Source organism: Carex rostrata, chromosome 5, assembly GCF_964058835.1.
Source record: "Carex rostrata chromosome 5, lpCarRost1.2, whole genome shotgun sequence".
NCBI lineage: Eukaryota > Viridiplantae > Streptophyta > Magnoliopsida > Poales > Cyperaceae > Carex > Carex rostrata.
The window spans coordinates 1135478-1149471 of NC_135922.1; the positions used below are offsets into that span (position 1 = coordinate 1135478).

Here is a 13994-nt window from a genome sequence, read left to right on the forward strand (position 1 = left end):
TGAGGCATTATGAGATATGAAAAAAAATGAGGTATTGGAACCCTCCTCATATTTAAATAAAGTGATATTCTATGAATAAATAATTTTCAAATTATACATGGCCAATTTATGTGACTAAAATACATTATTTCTACAGCTTACTAACAAAAATATGTTATAAATTCTACATTCTCCAAAATTTTCAAAAATGAATGAATATAGTTGTAGTGATCTTTCTTTCAAACCTTTATAAAACCTCAATATTTCTCTCCTTTTCTTCCCTCTTTGCGAATTATTTCGATATTTATTTGATATACTATATATTATTGTAATTTTTTTATTGTTAATATAATTATATTTTAAGCATAATTTATAATAGCTTATAATATTTTTACTACACTATTATTTATTTTCTATAATATTCTGTAAAACTTAGAATTACAAGTGTTAAATTAATATTTTATCTAAAAAAATCAGCCGTAAGAGAGAATTGGAATCTATGAGACTTAATTAAAAATTATTTGAATCTCTCAATTTCTAATATTTTTAAATTATTAAAATAATCATAATTTTAAACACGCGAGGCAGGAATATTTTCTTATATTTGGGATTTTGATTTCACAATGTTTGAAAACTTACCTTGAACAAAAATGTAAAATAACAAATTGCAAAGATGTAAAACTTTATTAATATAAATATCAAGAGCATCTTCATCTCGCTTGCAATGAAATTGCAACTATTATTTTCATGAATGCAATTTTAGGCAAAATTACCGATCTTCAAAATTAATTCTTTTTGTTCCGACATTTTTAAAAATACCCAATTAGCAAAATACTTTAATAATAATAACCAGGTTTTAGATATAATTTTAAAAGTACCCAAACCGTGGAAAAAATTCACGTCTTTGAATTTTTTTATTTTTTATTTTTTGCAAAGCATAATTTTTTATTTTTTTGTATTGAAATATTAGAAATGTTGATATATTTCTTTGAAAATAGATGAAATACAATATAATTTGATTTATTAGAAAGACTGCAACAAATAATCCGGATTAACATTTTTTAAGTCTAATTTTTCGTGGCTGTAAGAAAAATTAATATATTTCTTTATGTGTTATTGTAAAAAAATAAAAATGTTTGAATTTTGAGTTATTGATCCCGATTCAAAAGTCACTTCTAGATAATATAGAAAATATTGTCATCCTTGTAGTACATTTAATTTCTAAAAAGTTGTCAGGTGAAGCCCAATTCGTATATGAAATAAAGATTCGTGCATAATAATTTAAGTATTTTTTATTTTCAAGATAAAAGAGGAGATCAAGCTCTTAACCTTTTAATATTCATATTCATAGAAGACTCCTAATTCTGTGGTCTTTTACAAGGCATTCTTTAAATAGTCATAGAAGACTCCTTATTATGTAATATTTTGCAAGGCATTGTCTCAGGGTATGTTTGGATGAAATAAATAATAGTGCTAATTTGAATTACCGATTATTTCAAACTACTATTCTATATTTGAATGTGTTTGGATTAGCAAAAAAAATAAAAAAATAATTAAGACTATTGTTTGTTTTTTATTTTTGTGAATTAGCATGTTATTCTACTAAATTAAAAATTGAGTTAGCTCAATATTAGACCAAATATTTTTTTTGAGGAAAATTACTAAACCAAATTAATATTAGTTCTCTGCTACATTGAGCATCACGATCGGATGAACAGGAGCGAGAGAGGTGATAGTAGAATCAGAATTCGGGAAAGAAATACCTGAATTGGAGAGATTAAAAGTAGGATTAGGATCAGCCATTGCTAATCTGATACCATAAAGAGAAATAGTTTTAAAAGAAAGGAGAATGAGCATAAGCATCTTCTAATAATCTACTAATTGTTCTTCATGTCCAGCGGCGGCTCTACTGGATGGGTCCAGTGTACTCCTATTAGAAATAGAATGACTGAAACAATGAATCTCTTCACGCGCAAATCATCAGAGCCATATATATATATATATCATTGACTAAACCCCCTACACCTTAATTAATAAGGGTCAAAAAAATCTCCGTTGCCTTGCCAATACAGTATTATATATATATATAGAGGAGGGATCAAGTTACAACATTTTTTGAGTTACAACAAGCATTTTATACTTTTTTAAAGTCCAAATCGTTGATCCAAACCGTTAGATGTGATCTCTATAATAAAATGTGCTTGGAGACCAAATTTTACATTTTTTGAAATTTTTTTACTATTTATTAAGATGGGTACAAAATTCAATGGTATGAATTTGATTAGTTTTTGTACCTATCTTAATAAATAGTAAAAAAATTTCAAAAAAATGTAAAATTTGATCTCCAAGCACATTTTATTGTAGAGATCACATCTAACGGTTTGGATCGACGATTTGGAGTTTGAAAATGTATAAAATACTTGTTGTAACTCAAAAATTGTTGTAACTTGATCCCTCGTCTCTCTCTTTATATATATATATATATATATAGGGCACAGCTAAATTGCTGCCGGCAGCATTTCAGCCAGAGGTGCTGCCGGGGCTTTTTTTATTTTCTGATGTCCAAACAACAAATCTAAACCGTTAGATGTTTAATCTATATTATAATCTACTTGGAGACCAAATTTTACATTTTTTGGAATTTTTTTACTATTTATTAAGCTGCCAGATACCCGACCCGTTAGCCCCCCCTCCCCTTCTTCCTTTCTCTGTTTACCGAACCAGAACGAAAAAAAAAAAGAAAAGCGCAGCGCCGCGCCCCCCACCCCGCCCAGCTCCGCCACGCCCGCCCAGCTCCGCCACGCCCGCCGCTCGGCTCCGCCAGGTGCACTCTCTCTCTCTGCTGCCCCTCTCTCTCTCTTCTGCCTCTCTCTCTCCCTCTCTCTCTCTTTCTGCCTCACTCTCCCTCTCTCTCTCTCTAACCAATTTTGAATATTTTTGCCCCTCTCTCTCTCGTAGGGGTGTCTTTGTGGTACATTGATCGTGATTTGGTGCTTTTGGGAAGGTTTGGAGGCGAAGCGAAGGATCTCGAAACCGACCGCAACCCGCTGACTCGTTGTGTGTTCAAGCTATCTCAGGTAATTATCTAAATCAAAACTCGTTATGAATTGGTTGTTCCGAATTGCTTGTGACCTTCCCGGGTTGTTGATTTTCCCGGAAGGCGACCCGATTAGGGTTTAGGGTTTGGGTTAATTGGTTAAATTTGTAAATGAATTGTGTTAATTGGTTGGTTTTGTAAATTAATCGGTTGAATCTGTAAATTAATTGGTTTAGTTCGTAAGATTGTTGTTGGTTGAATTTGTATGGAATTGGGGCCATGACTTTGTTGTTGGGCTATATTTGAATAAAATTAGTTGGATATCGGCTTTAGAATTGTAAAATTGTGGTCGAATTTGTCGAATTGGTTAAAATTTGGGTTATTAATAAAAATTTATGGTTAGGGTTTACGGATAAAAACTCAAATTGATAGTTTAGGGTTTTAAGAACAAAATTGATAATTTTTAAGAATTTGTAAGAATTGATTAGGAATTATAAGTCATAACTCTGTTAAATTGTATGTTTATGGAAGCTTCTCCTTTAATAACTATTTATGTATCTATTATTCTATTTATGCACTTGTAATTGGTTATACTTATAATTTTAAGCCTTATATATCTGATATGAGGACCCTACTATTTGTAGCTTGGATTGACCACTTAAATACAAATATTAATATATTATATCATTTAATATAATGGTTCCGAATATTCTTAGGAAAATCATAATTTTTTTTTATATTATGCAACATTGTTGTTTGAATTTAGAAATTTAAAAATTGTAAGTATGTTATTTAGTTAATTATTTTTTAAATATTTCTTTTAATTATTTGTAAAAATTGTAAATATTTCTTTTAATTAATTTTTAAATATTTATTTTAATTATTTTTAAAATATTTATTTTAATTATTTTTAAAATATTTATGTCAATTATTTTTTAAATATTTTGTTATTATTTTCTAATTAGTCGTTGATTACTGTACAGTTAGTATTTAATTACGCACATAATTAGCCTTCCTAATCAATTACTGTACAGTTAGTATTTAATTACGCACATAATTAGCCTTCCTAATCAATTGTTGTCACTTGAAACCCTAGTTATAATGGCACCCAAAGTTGGAAAAAATAGAGGAAGAACTGAAACCGAACGCGAAGCAAAAAGAGCACTCATTAATAATTTTTGGACGGCTGAAGCCTACGCGATGCGGAATTTGGAAAGATTGTTTTCACCCAAAAATAATGAAGAATTTCTGAGCACTCTTGATTCATCAATTAGAAAAATGCTGATGGAAGGCTGGGTGGACAGGGTCCCTCCACCTGGATGGGGACAGTGCTGCTTATGTGAGCTGAAGGGAGATATGGTGGATATGTTCTTCTGTTATAAATGTGGCAAAGCTGTTCATCCCAATTGCATGGACCTGCATGCAGATCTGCTGAATGACGCTCGTCTCACTACGTGGGAGTGTCCTGCGTGCGTGCGTGCGTCGGGGTGAGGAAAAAAAGGGAGCAAGCTCCTCGTCTCGTAAGGCTTAGACCCCAATTGTATGTTGTTGTAGTATTTTATGTTTTAACTGTAACGGTTTGTATAATTGCTATTTGAACTGGTTGTTGCTGTATTAATTTTATGTTACCTTATTCTATGGACTCGACGGTTCTGTATTATTTAGTAATGTATATGGATTTTATGAATTTTAAATTCCTGGTATTTTAGTTGAACATGAGCTGCATTATTTTTGAATATGCTAGAAATAAGTGTATGTGTATGTGTATATTATACATATAGTTCACCAAACAAATAAAAATAAAAATAAAAATCAAAGTTATAAAAATTTACGATATCACTTCGTAAATATATCAAATATTTTATCTTTTGGCATACACATACACATATACATAATATTTTATTTTTTGAACTGTTTAATTTTTTTTTTTTAAATGTAGTATGCCTAAATCTAGACGGTGGGGACTACGGCCTACGCCTGGAGCGGGTCCGGGTGGAGCGGGCCCGTCGTCTGATGAGGATGTGGCTGGAGATGGAGCAGGATTTGAGCATCCGACTGGAGCGGGTCAGTCGTCTGAGGCCGAGCCTAGTTATCGCTGCCACGATCCTGACACCTTCAGTCCTCTTCTGTGGACCCATCATGTTAAGCACCGTGTCTCATTGGCATCTCTTGAGGTACGTGATTATTATGCGTAATGTACATATTACTAAAAAAATAACACGATTTGAGTCTCATAAATTTATAATAAATACAGGACGATGGCTTACTTATGGTGAGGCACCGCAGGTCTGAGATTCCGTTTGTTCCCCATCCGCTGATGACCCAATGCCTCTTGCAGCTTGGGTTGTATCAGATTGCCATGATGCCACAGAGTAATATCAATCCGTATCTGATGCACGGTCTAGCGGAGAGATGGCGACCTGAGACGCATACATTTCATCTCCCGCCTGGGGAGATGACAGTCACCCTCGGTGATGTGAGCGCATTGTGGGGATTGCCTATCGATGGCGAGCCCATAGGTGGCGTCTCAGACCATCCAGACCTGCAGAGGATGATACCGGAGTTGTTAGGGTGTCATCCGAATCAGCTACAGAAGAAGTTCAACAAGAAGAAGGGGGAGGAGGAAGAGGCCCGGTCTTCTGCTTACTGTATTTCTCTGAGATCACTCCGGGCTCACTTCTTCCAGAATCAGAATCAGATATTCCCTGAGACAGACGATGTTGAGGCGGTCAGGAGGTACCATTACGCTTTTCAATATTGTTAATATTGTTCATATTCGTAATCTCAATAATTTCAATGTTTTATATTGATTGTTTCATGTTGCAGGTATATTAGGGCTTTTGTGCTGGATCTGTGCGGTGCCGTCATGTTCGTGGACTCTAGCGGTGATTCGGTCCCGATTATGTTTCTCTCATTGCTGAGGGACCTTGATAAGCCTAAGAGGTGGAACTGGGGTGGAGCCGTTCTCGCCCATTTATACAGATCCCTGTGTCACGCTTGTTTGGTAAGTCTGTACTAATTTTGTTGTTACTTTAAAGTTGAAAATTCATACCGAGTTCATATTTACAGTTAAAATTTCAGGTGAAGAACAAGCAGATTCAAGGGCCACTTCTTCTACTCCAGCATTGGTCGTGGTCACATCTGCCCATATGTCGGCCAGATATACCACATCCACCTCCCCGTTGGAGAGTTCCAGACCCAGACAGATGCCCCGCATATGCTGCTATATGGGGCAGGGATCACGACTACCAGGAGACGGGCAAGGGGGTTTCTTATGTCCGGGGTCAACTCCAGATGCTCCGACATTGTAACATCGATTGGTTCCCGTATCGTGCATTTTATCGTAGCGGTCTTCTGAGTCGGTTGACATTGGAGCAGAGACCACTCTCGTTTTATCAGGGACCGTTAGTTTGTTACTGGATAGTGGAGTACCATTATCCCGATCGGGTGTCCCGACAGTTCGGCTTGGATGCCTTCATCCCGGAGTACCCGCTGATTGGTCAGGATGAGACGGACAGGTTCCACAAGTAAGTACTATCGTCAAAGGAACAAATATCGTTATCACTTTACTATTGTCATTTTAATTTCGTTTCTGGACTTTCTAATTAATTGTACTTGCAGAACGACTCACTGCAAGCCCAAAGTCGACTGGAGGCAGCGTTTCAGCTTGGAGTACGACTGGGCTGGACATCCGGAGCAGCACTTATGGAGTCCGCCATCTCCTGAGTCAGTGCCTGTAGGTCCCGGACGTTTGAGATATGAGGTCTGGTACCAGAGACACGGCATGCCGTCAGTCTACCTTACAGGCCATTACGGCGACACCCTTCGACGTAGACTGATGGAGGATTCATCTAGGAGTTTCTTGCCTTGGGGTCCGATCCATGCTCGTGCGGTAAGTACAACTGAAATATACTTTAATTAAAAATTGCAAGTTTTAATTACTTATTGTTGTCATAATCATGATGATATGTTGTGTGCAGTTACTGGCAGCTGTGAGAGGGGTTGGACACAGTTTGGTCTGCATGGCGAGGGATGCTTGGCGAGCCATAGGATGCCAAATGCTCGAGCACACGGCACCAGTCGTGGAGGTAGGCGGTTGGGAAGGCCGCCTCATTGGCATGATGCGCGATGCTGGAGAGAACATCAATTGGCGGGAGGCGATCAAGACTACCAGGCGAAATCCGGATGAGCCACCAGTCCCTATCTACGCCTCCGAGATGCCGCCACCTCCTGCAGGTGATTACAATTTAATATTACAAGTAGGACACACATAATCATTTCATTTTCCTCGAATTCTCGGTTCTAATTAAGTTAACTTTCAATTATGCAGCTGATGACTCAGGTTGGGCATTCCACGAGTGGATTCTGAATACCCAAGGATGGGACGCTTACTACAATAAATATGGAGTTCCGGTGGAGATTGGCCCGGTATGTCAGCTTTCTACATTCTATAGCAGAGTTTTTTTTGTATATATTAGATCTGACCTTATTTAAATTTAGGATGGAGTACCTGCTCGGCAAGACCCCCTCGGTTTTAGCACGAACGACCTTCCCTGTGAGGATACAGATGACGAGGTGATTGCCTCTTCGAGACCGAGATACAGAGATACGATGCAGCACGACTATGAGTCTGGTGGGAGTGCATCTCAGACCACAGATGGATTTGTATCTGCATTATTTGGCGCACCGCCTCCTGCCACCTATGCACCTAGCTGGGCTGAGGATCCATGGGAGATGCGTACGCAGACCACCGATTCCAGATCAGTCATTCCATTTGATCCATGGGGAGCCGATACGGGTACGCCGTACATGTATACACAGGGCCCGGGGGAGGTTGACCTCACTGGTGATGAGAGTCAGGGTGGAGAGGAGGACTTAGGAGATATGAGTCCTCACTCCCAGCAGATACCGAGGCGTGTGCAGCCGGACAGGGAGCTCAAAGGCAAAGCAGCTGCTAGGTTCAGTCCCTCGGGGAAGAAGCATAAGAGATGATTGCAGTTTTTAATGATGTTTTTATTATGATTGCAGTTTTTTATGATGTATTTTGGACTGTAGTATTATTATGATTGCAGTTTTATTTTATGTTGATCCATGGTTTTTATGTTTTTTCTACTTTACATCGAAACGGTCTTATGAAACTACAACATATCTGTTTCGTCAAATTATAAGTAATCAAGTGTTAAAACTAAGCAATTTCATCGAAACGGTCTTATACCTGTAGCAATCGCCTCAAAATCGCCCAAAAATATGTGCATTATCAAATCAAATTACATCAAACTTATAAAGAGTTATGACACCACTTATAATTATAGTCTACCATAGTCTAACAAGTGAAGTTCACGAATACAAAATCAGCTGCTACGGACCAGACCGCTGGTATCCCTGGCGGTCCACTAGCTGTCCTACAAAATCAGCATTTTCTCTCTCCAACACACACTACAAAGAAGGAGAAAGAGAGCGCAGACGATTGTTTCGGCGATTTCAGACGATTTTCTCCACTACTAAATCCGCAGGTATTTTTTTTTATTTTATAATTAGTCTATGTTTACTGTACAATTAGTCTACGTTTGTGGTTCTGTTCAACAGGATGGACAATAGCGAAAGATGTACTCATGCTACCAAATGTCACTGTGATGCAATACTTCTTTTGAAAAGAGTTGGTGTCAAATGTCCCATTGAAAATCCACCCCTTTCAGACGATGACTTTGTGGAAAATCCATATGGATATGGTATGAAAAAAAATTCGGCGAGCACATCGTCGGGTGTCACCAATCAGAAGCCGGCGGCTAAGAATACGGCTGTTAAGAATTCGGCTGCTACGAAGTCAGTTAGTAAGAAGCCGACTGCTAAGAAATAGGATTTTAAATTCGTCAATTTGGTTTTTTCGTTGTGAGATGTTTCTTGATGTATTTTATCATCTTGTCAGACAATTTATCAGTTATCTCTGAATTAATTATTGAATATGCTAGATAATATAACTGTAGTTCGGAAGTAGTCTAACATAGTCTAACAAGTAAAGTCCACGAATACAATTAAAGTTCAATGATACAACTGAAGTTCACCAATATTCATAAGTTAGTTCAAACCAAACAAAATAAGTTCTCCCAAGCAAAATAATAAGTTCATCTTTCACGACGTCGGAATAGACCCAATAGACGGGAAGATTTTCTGGTGCCAGCTGCAGGTGCAGCAGTACTTGTAGACCCTTGGCTACTAGATGATTGGGTCGCAGGAGGTGGTTGTCTTCTACCAGTTGCTTCAGCAACAACTCTCGCATTTTCTCTTTCATTGTGTTCGTTTATGGCATCTGAACATAACAACAGAGTTCAGTTATCAATATAATAAAAACATAAATTAATTCTGAAAAATGCTACCTACCTGCCCTGCGCCTGTCAGAAACGGAACGGCGAGCCTGATTTCCCGATGGCCTCCTACCACCCATCTCGTCCATGGTCATTATAGCACGTTTGTGTCTCCTCCTCCCCTTCCTTATCCATCCTTCTGAAGGGAGTATTCTATCACCGACATACGCAGGCCACTCATGCTGGTTGGGATAAGAATGGAAAGATCCACCCCAAGTAGAAGCAAGGTAATCGGTACGATACATGTCGGCGACATAGTGATCCTCGCAGAAGTTTCTCACTCGGCATACCGCCATCACGTGACTACAAGGTATTCCAGCTAGTTGGGGTCCTTGGCATGTACAGGTCACCTCTCTTGCCTCTCCGAATTGCACTACGTACTTGAAAGCCCTCTTCACAAACTCCATAGTGCCATCTGGTCTACGGCTGGAAGGAACGTACTCATTTGGATTGTGCACTTCGAATTCTGTACCGTCATTACCCATCGGGATCACGGTCATAGTTGCACCTTTATTCCTGTGTTTTTTTAGTTTCTCCTCCACCCTTGTTGAAAATGACTGGTTCATCCTTATTAATTCTGCGGCCTTAGCACGCCGTTCCTGAAACCATGTATTTAACTTGTAGAAAGTGTCTTCTACAACTGCAGCCACCGGCAACGTCCGGCTCTCCTTGAAGACTGCATTCAGCGATTCAGAGCCGTTGGTGGTCATAATTCCCCAACGGTAACCTCCATCACGTGCTTGAAATATTTTCTCGTATGCTGGTGGCTCTTGGACATCTCTGGGGTTATTTTTGCCCACCTTCATTAAGTACAGATTTGCTTTCGGCATATACTACATATAAATAAGGAAATAAAATAATATAAGTAAACAATTAAAATAAAAATATGTTAACAAAGTACAATAAGACATGTAAACAATCAACAAACACATACCTTTGCAAATTCTCTACTCATCTCTTCCACCCTTCTTGGCTTCTTCTTTTTGCAATTACGTCTGAATGTTTCTAGGACCCAGCTATTGTTTCCGGTTGCCTTGCTAAGGTTCTCCGCAACGTGTTGCATACACAACCTGTGCACACACTCGCCAGTATGTGTTGACCAACCGTATTCTTCATGATCAAAAACATATTTTATTCCTTTGTGCTGGTCTGATATTACAGAGAAAAACTTTGTTGGCCCAACCACCCGTCTTCTTAAAAATTGCATAAAGAATCCCCAGTTCTCACCATCCTCTTTCCGAACAATTGCAAACGCCAAAGGCAACAGCTGGTTCTCAGCATCATATGCACATGCTATCAGTAGCCTCCCCTCGTAACGGCCAGACATGAAGCATGCATCAATGCTGATAACGGGTCTGATGAATGGCACAGCTTGGATACAAGGACCAAAAGCCCATGCAATGCCCTTGAATTGTTGAACTCCCTCTATTAGTACTCCATTCTTATCATAAATGGGGCCATGCCACCGCTGAAATACAGTGCCGGGATTTGTACTTGCCATAGCCTGGAGCAATGGTGTCAGATAGTTGTATGAATCCTTCCAACTACCGAATATTCTGCAAATCGCAAGTTCACGACCTCTCCACAACCTGTTATATTTTGGGATTACATGTATGTATTTGTGTCTGACGGCCATAGCCACCGCCTTGATGCTCATCGATGGGTCCAACTTAATGTCTGCCTCAATTGCATCGGCAATTAGTGATGCTGTCAGGTTTGAATGGTCTGTCCTTGTGGACGCAGACTTGCATGTATGAGGTGGTTCACACTTTTTAATTATCCATGCTTCCCCCGAACCCGCAGGGGTTGCATAAAGGCGAAACTCACAACGAGGGGCATTTTTGCATATCACAACCAATCTTTTTGATTCTCTTTTTTCTAATATACATTCCCAGTTGCCGTGAACGTGAGTCTCATAGATTTTCTTTACAAGTTCATCTATGTTGGTATAGACTTGCCCTGGGGCAAGTTCACGATTGTATACAACACGAGGACCAAAGAAACTAATGTCAGCCTCTTCAAAAGCTGTGGTATCGTTGAATGTGGCGACAGGATGCCTATTCCCTCGACCCCTGATTGGGAATTTTTCTTCCCTGGACAAACCTGGTACATTTGCATCACCATCTGATAAGTCATCAGATTCCCAAATTCCTTGGTATTCATCTCCGGTTTCCATTTCTCTTTCCGGTATGGCATCAATAGCATCAACATCAATATTAGTATCATTTGGATTAACGGATAACTGTATCGGTAATGACTCTGGTATAGCTGGAAATGTAGGGATTATGGGTGTCTGTCTGGGCGGTGGTGGTGGTGGTGGTACAACTTCAGTAAACTCACGGGAGTTATGGTACCCCGGGTTGTCATAACAGGGACTGTGGTACCCCTGGTTGTCATGAGGGGAGTGGTGGTACCCCTGACTGTCATGAGGGGAGTGGTGGTACCCCTGGCTGTCATGAGGGGAGTGGTGGTACCCCTGGCTGTCATAAGCCGAATTGTCATAACCTGAAGGTCCAGCAGGGGGAGCCCTAGAAGGTCCAGCCCCAGCCGCACTAAAAGGTCTAGCCCCGGCCTGGGGAACCCTCCTGGAATATAAGTCTATCATAGCGACCCCCCTAGACTCAAATTGTTGGTACACAGCCTTCCACAACTCCTCATCTGTTATAGGAAAACTCACAAAGTAAGGTCTACCCGCCCCAGCCCGTTGTGTGTCAATTCGGGTAGCCAATTCTAATTCATACCGGTCGGGGTTCACACCAGTCTTTTCATATACTAGTTGCTTAAGTTCAATAAATGTGGTTCTTTCATTAACCTGCAAGCCGAATGAGGCATCTTTCGAGTAATACACGCCATCTGCACCCTTAATTAGCCTACCGCCCACGTACAGTGCAACCAGCATTTTGTCCTTAACAAACTACATTTAAAAAAAAACATTCATAAGAATTACAGTATAATAGATTCATTATTTTTTGGAATTTAAAAGTTAATTATAATATTACTTAAAGCCTAATTTATAGTTTTTACAGACTGCGGGTATAATAATTATTAATTAAAAATTAAACATAAAATAATTAAATAAAAAATAATATACCTGTAGCAATCGCCTCTAAATCGCTTAAAATCGCTTCAAAATCGCTCTCTCTTTCTTCTCTGTGGTTTAATAAATGATACTGTGCTAGAGAGACAGCAGACAGAGCTGCTATATGGCAGCATAGTGGACCGCCCCAATTACCGGCGGTCTGGTCCCTACTGGACCGCCCAGGGTCCTGGTGGTCTGGTATGGAATCGGACCGCCCCAATTACCGGCGGTCTGGTCAGATTTAAAAAAAAAAAAATTGTCAGGTTATTATTGTAAAAATGTTTTTTTTTTTGGGTATTAATAAAAATGGCCGTATATATACACTGGAAAAGCTAAGCTATATATGTTGAAATAATTGAATTTTGTTTGGCGATACGCCCCCTTAATTCTTGGTCAAAGTTTGGAATCTGCATCACGCGTACTACAAAAAGGATAAGGATCTCATGAAGGCATCAATCTCTTCAGAAACAGACCACACGCAAACCTATTAATTAATTAATTAATTAATTCCCAGGCCATCAATTAATGTTCATACTATACAAGTGATAAAAATTAATGTTTTGGAGATGCTTGAACTGCACTGGAGCTCAAAGAGACACCTACAATTAAAATCTGTTAGTTTGAAATTTAGGAGGGCAATTAAACATGATATTATGAACTTCTAAGAAAAATGCATAATTTCATAATATTTCATAATATATATATATATATATAGAGTTAGGCTGGGTGCTATGGATAGCATAGTGGCCTCTATGCTACGGCTCAATATTCGAGTTTTCAAAATCCAAACGGTCGATCCGAACCGTTCATCTTATTCTCCATATTAATATCTGCTTGGAGACCAAATTTTATAATTTTCTGAATTTTTTTACTATTTATTAAGCCACTTTGAAAATCGCTAATCCAACGGTTTTACTGTTTTGTGCAGCCACCGTTAGATCAACAATTTTGTAAAATACTTAATAAATAGTAAAAAAATTCAGAAAAATGTAAAATTTTGTCTCCAAGCAGATATTAATATGGAGAATAAGATGAACGGTTCGGATCTACCGTTTGGATTTTGAAAACTCGAATATTGAGCCGTAGCATAGATGCCACTATGCTATCCATAGCACCCCAGCCTAACTCTATATATATATAATTCTCCCCAATAACATATCAAACTTATAGTTTATCAAATTGACAAATACATACAGATTTAAAAACTTAATTATAATTTTTATATATCTTGTGAGCTCAACACGAGTGACGTATGAATGCATGATTGTCCCGGCCCATTAATTTATTGATTAGTAGCCCAGTTATCCAGGCACGACGAACCAAATATGTACTTTCCATATATAAAACTAAACATGATATATATATAGATTTGTTGTCGGCAATCATGCCTTCAATTTACCATAAAAAAAAAAAAAAAAAACTAAACATGATATTTTGGGTAGATTAGGTTGTAACGGTCAACACGACGAAGTGTACCAAAATCAAAGCCCAGCCCAACCTGATGATCGAAGGTCCAGTTTGAACTTAAAATTTTGAT

At 38.4% G+C, this 13994-nt stretch overlaps 2 protein-coding genes across 2 annotated transcripts; both read right to left on the reverse strand.

The window, feature by feature from the left end:
* Nucleotides 1-9029: 9029 nt before the first annotated feature.
* On the reverse strand, nt 9030-9972 carry LOC144553713 (uncharacterized). The gene is made up of 2 exons (XM_078301920.1): nt 9395-9972; nt 9030-9323 (listed from the first exon to the last, which is right to left on the reverse strand). Exons 1-2 carry the CDS (start codon nt 9942-9944, stop codon nt 9139-9141), a joined length of 735 nt encoding a protein of 244 aa, XP_078158046.1. The 5' UTR covers nt 9945-9972; the 3' UTR covers nt 9030-9138.
* A 19-nt stretch (nt 9973-9991) lies between these two features.
* Nucleotides 9992-12621, reverse strand: LOC144554437 (uncharacterized). The gene is made up of 4 exons (XM_078302756.1): nt 12470-12621; nt 10313-12292; nt 10036-10211; nt 9992-9995 (listed from the first exon to the last, which is right to left on the reverse strand). The coding sequence occupies exons 2-4, from the start codon at nt 12275-12277 to the stop codon at nt 9992-9994; spliced, it is 2145 nt and encodes a 714-aa protein (XP_078158882.1). The 5' UTR covers nt 12278-12292; nt 12470-12621.
* Between the last annotated feature and the right edge of the window lie 1373 nt (nt 12622-13994).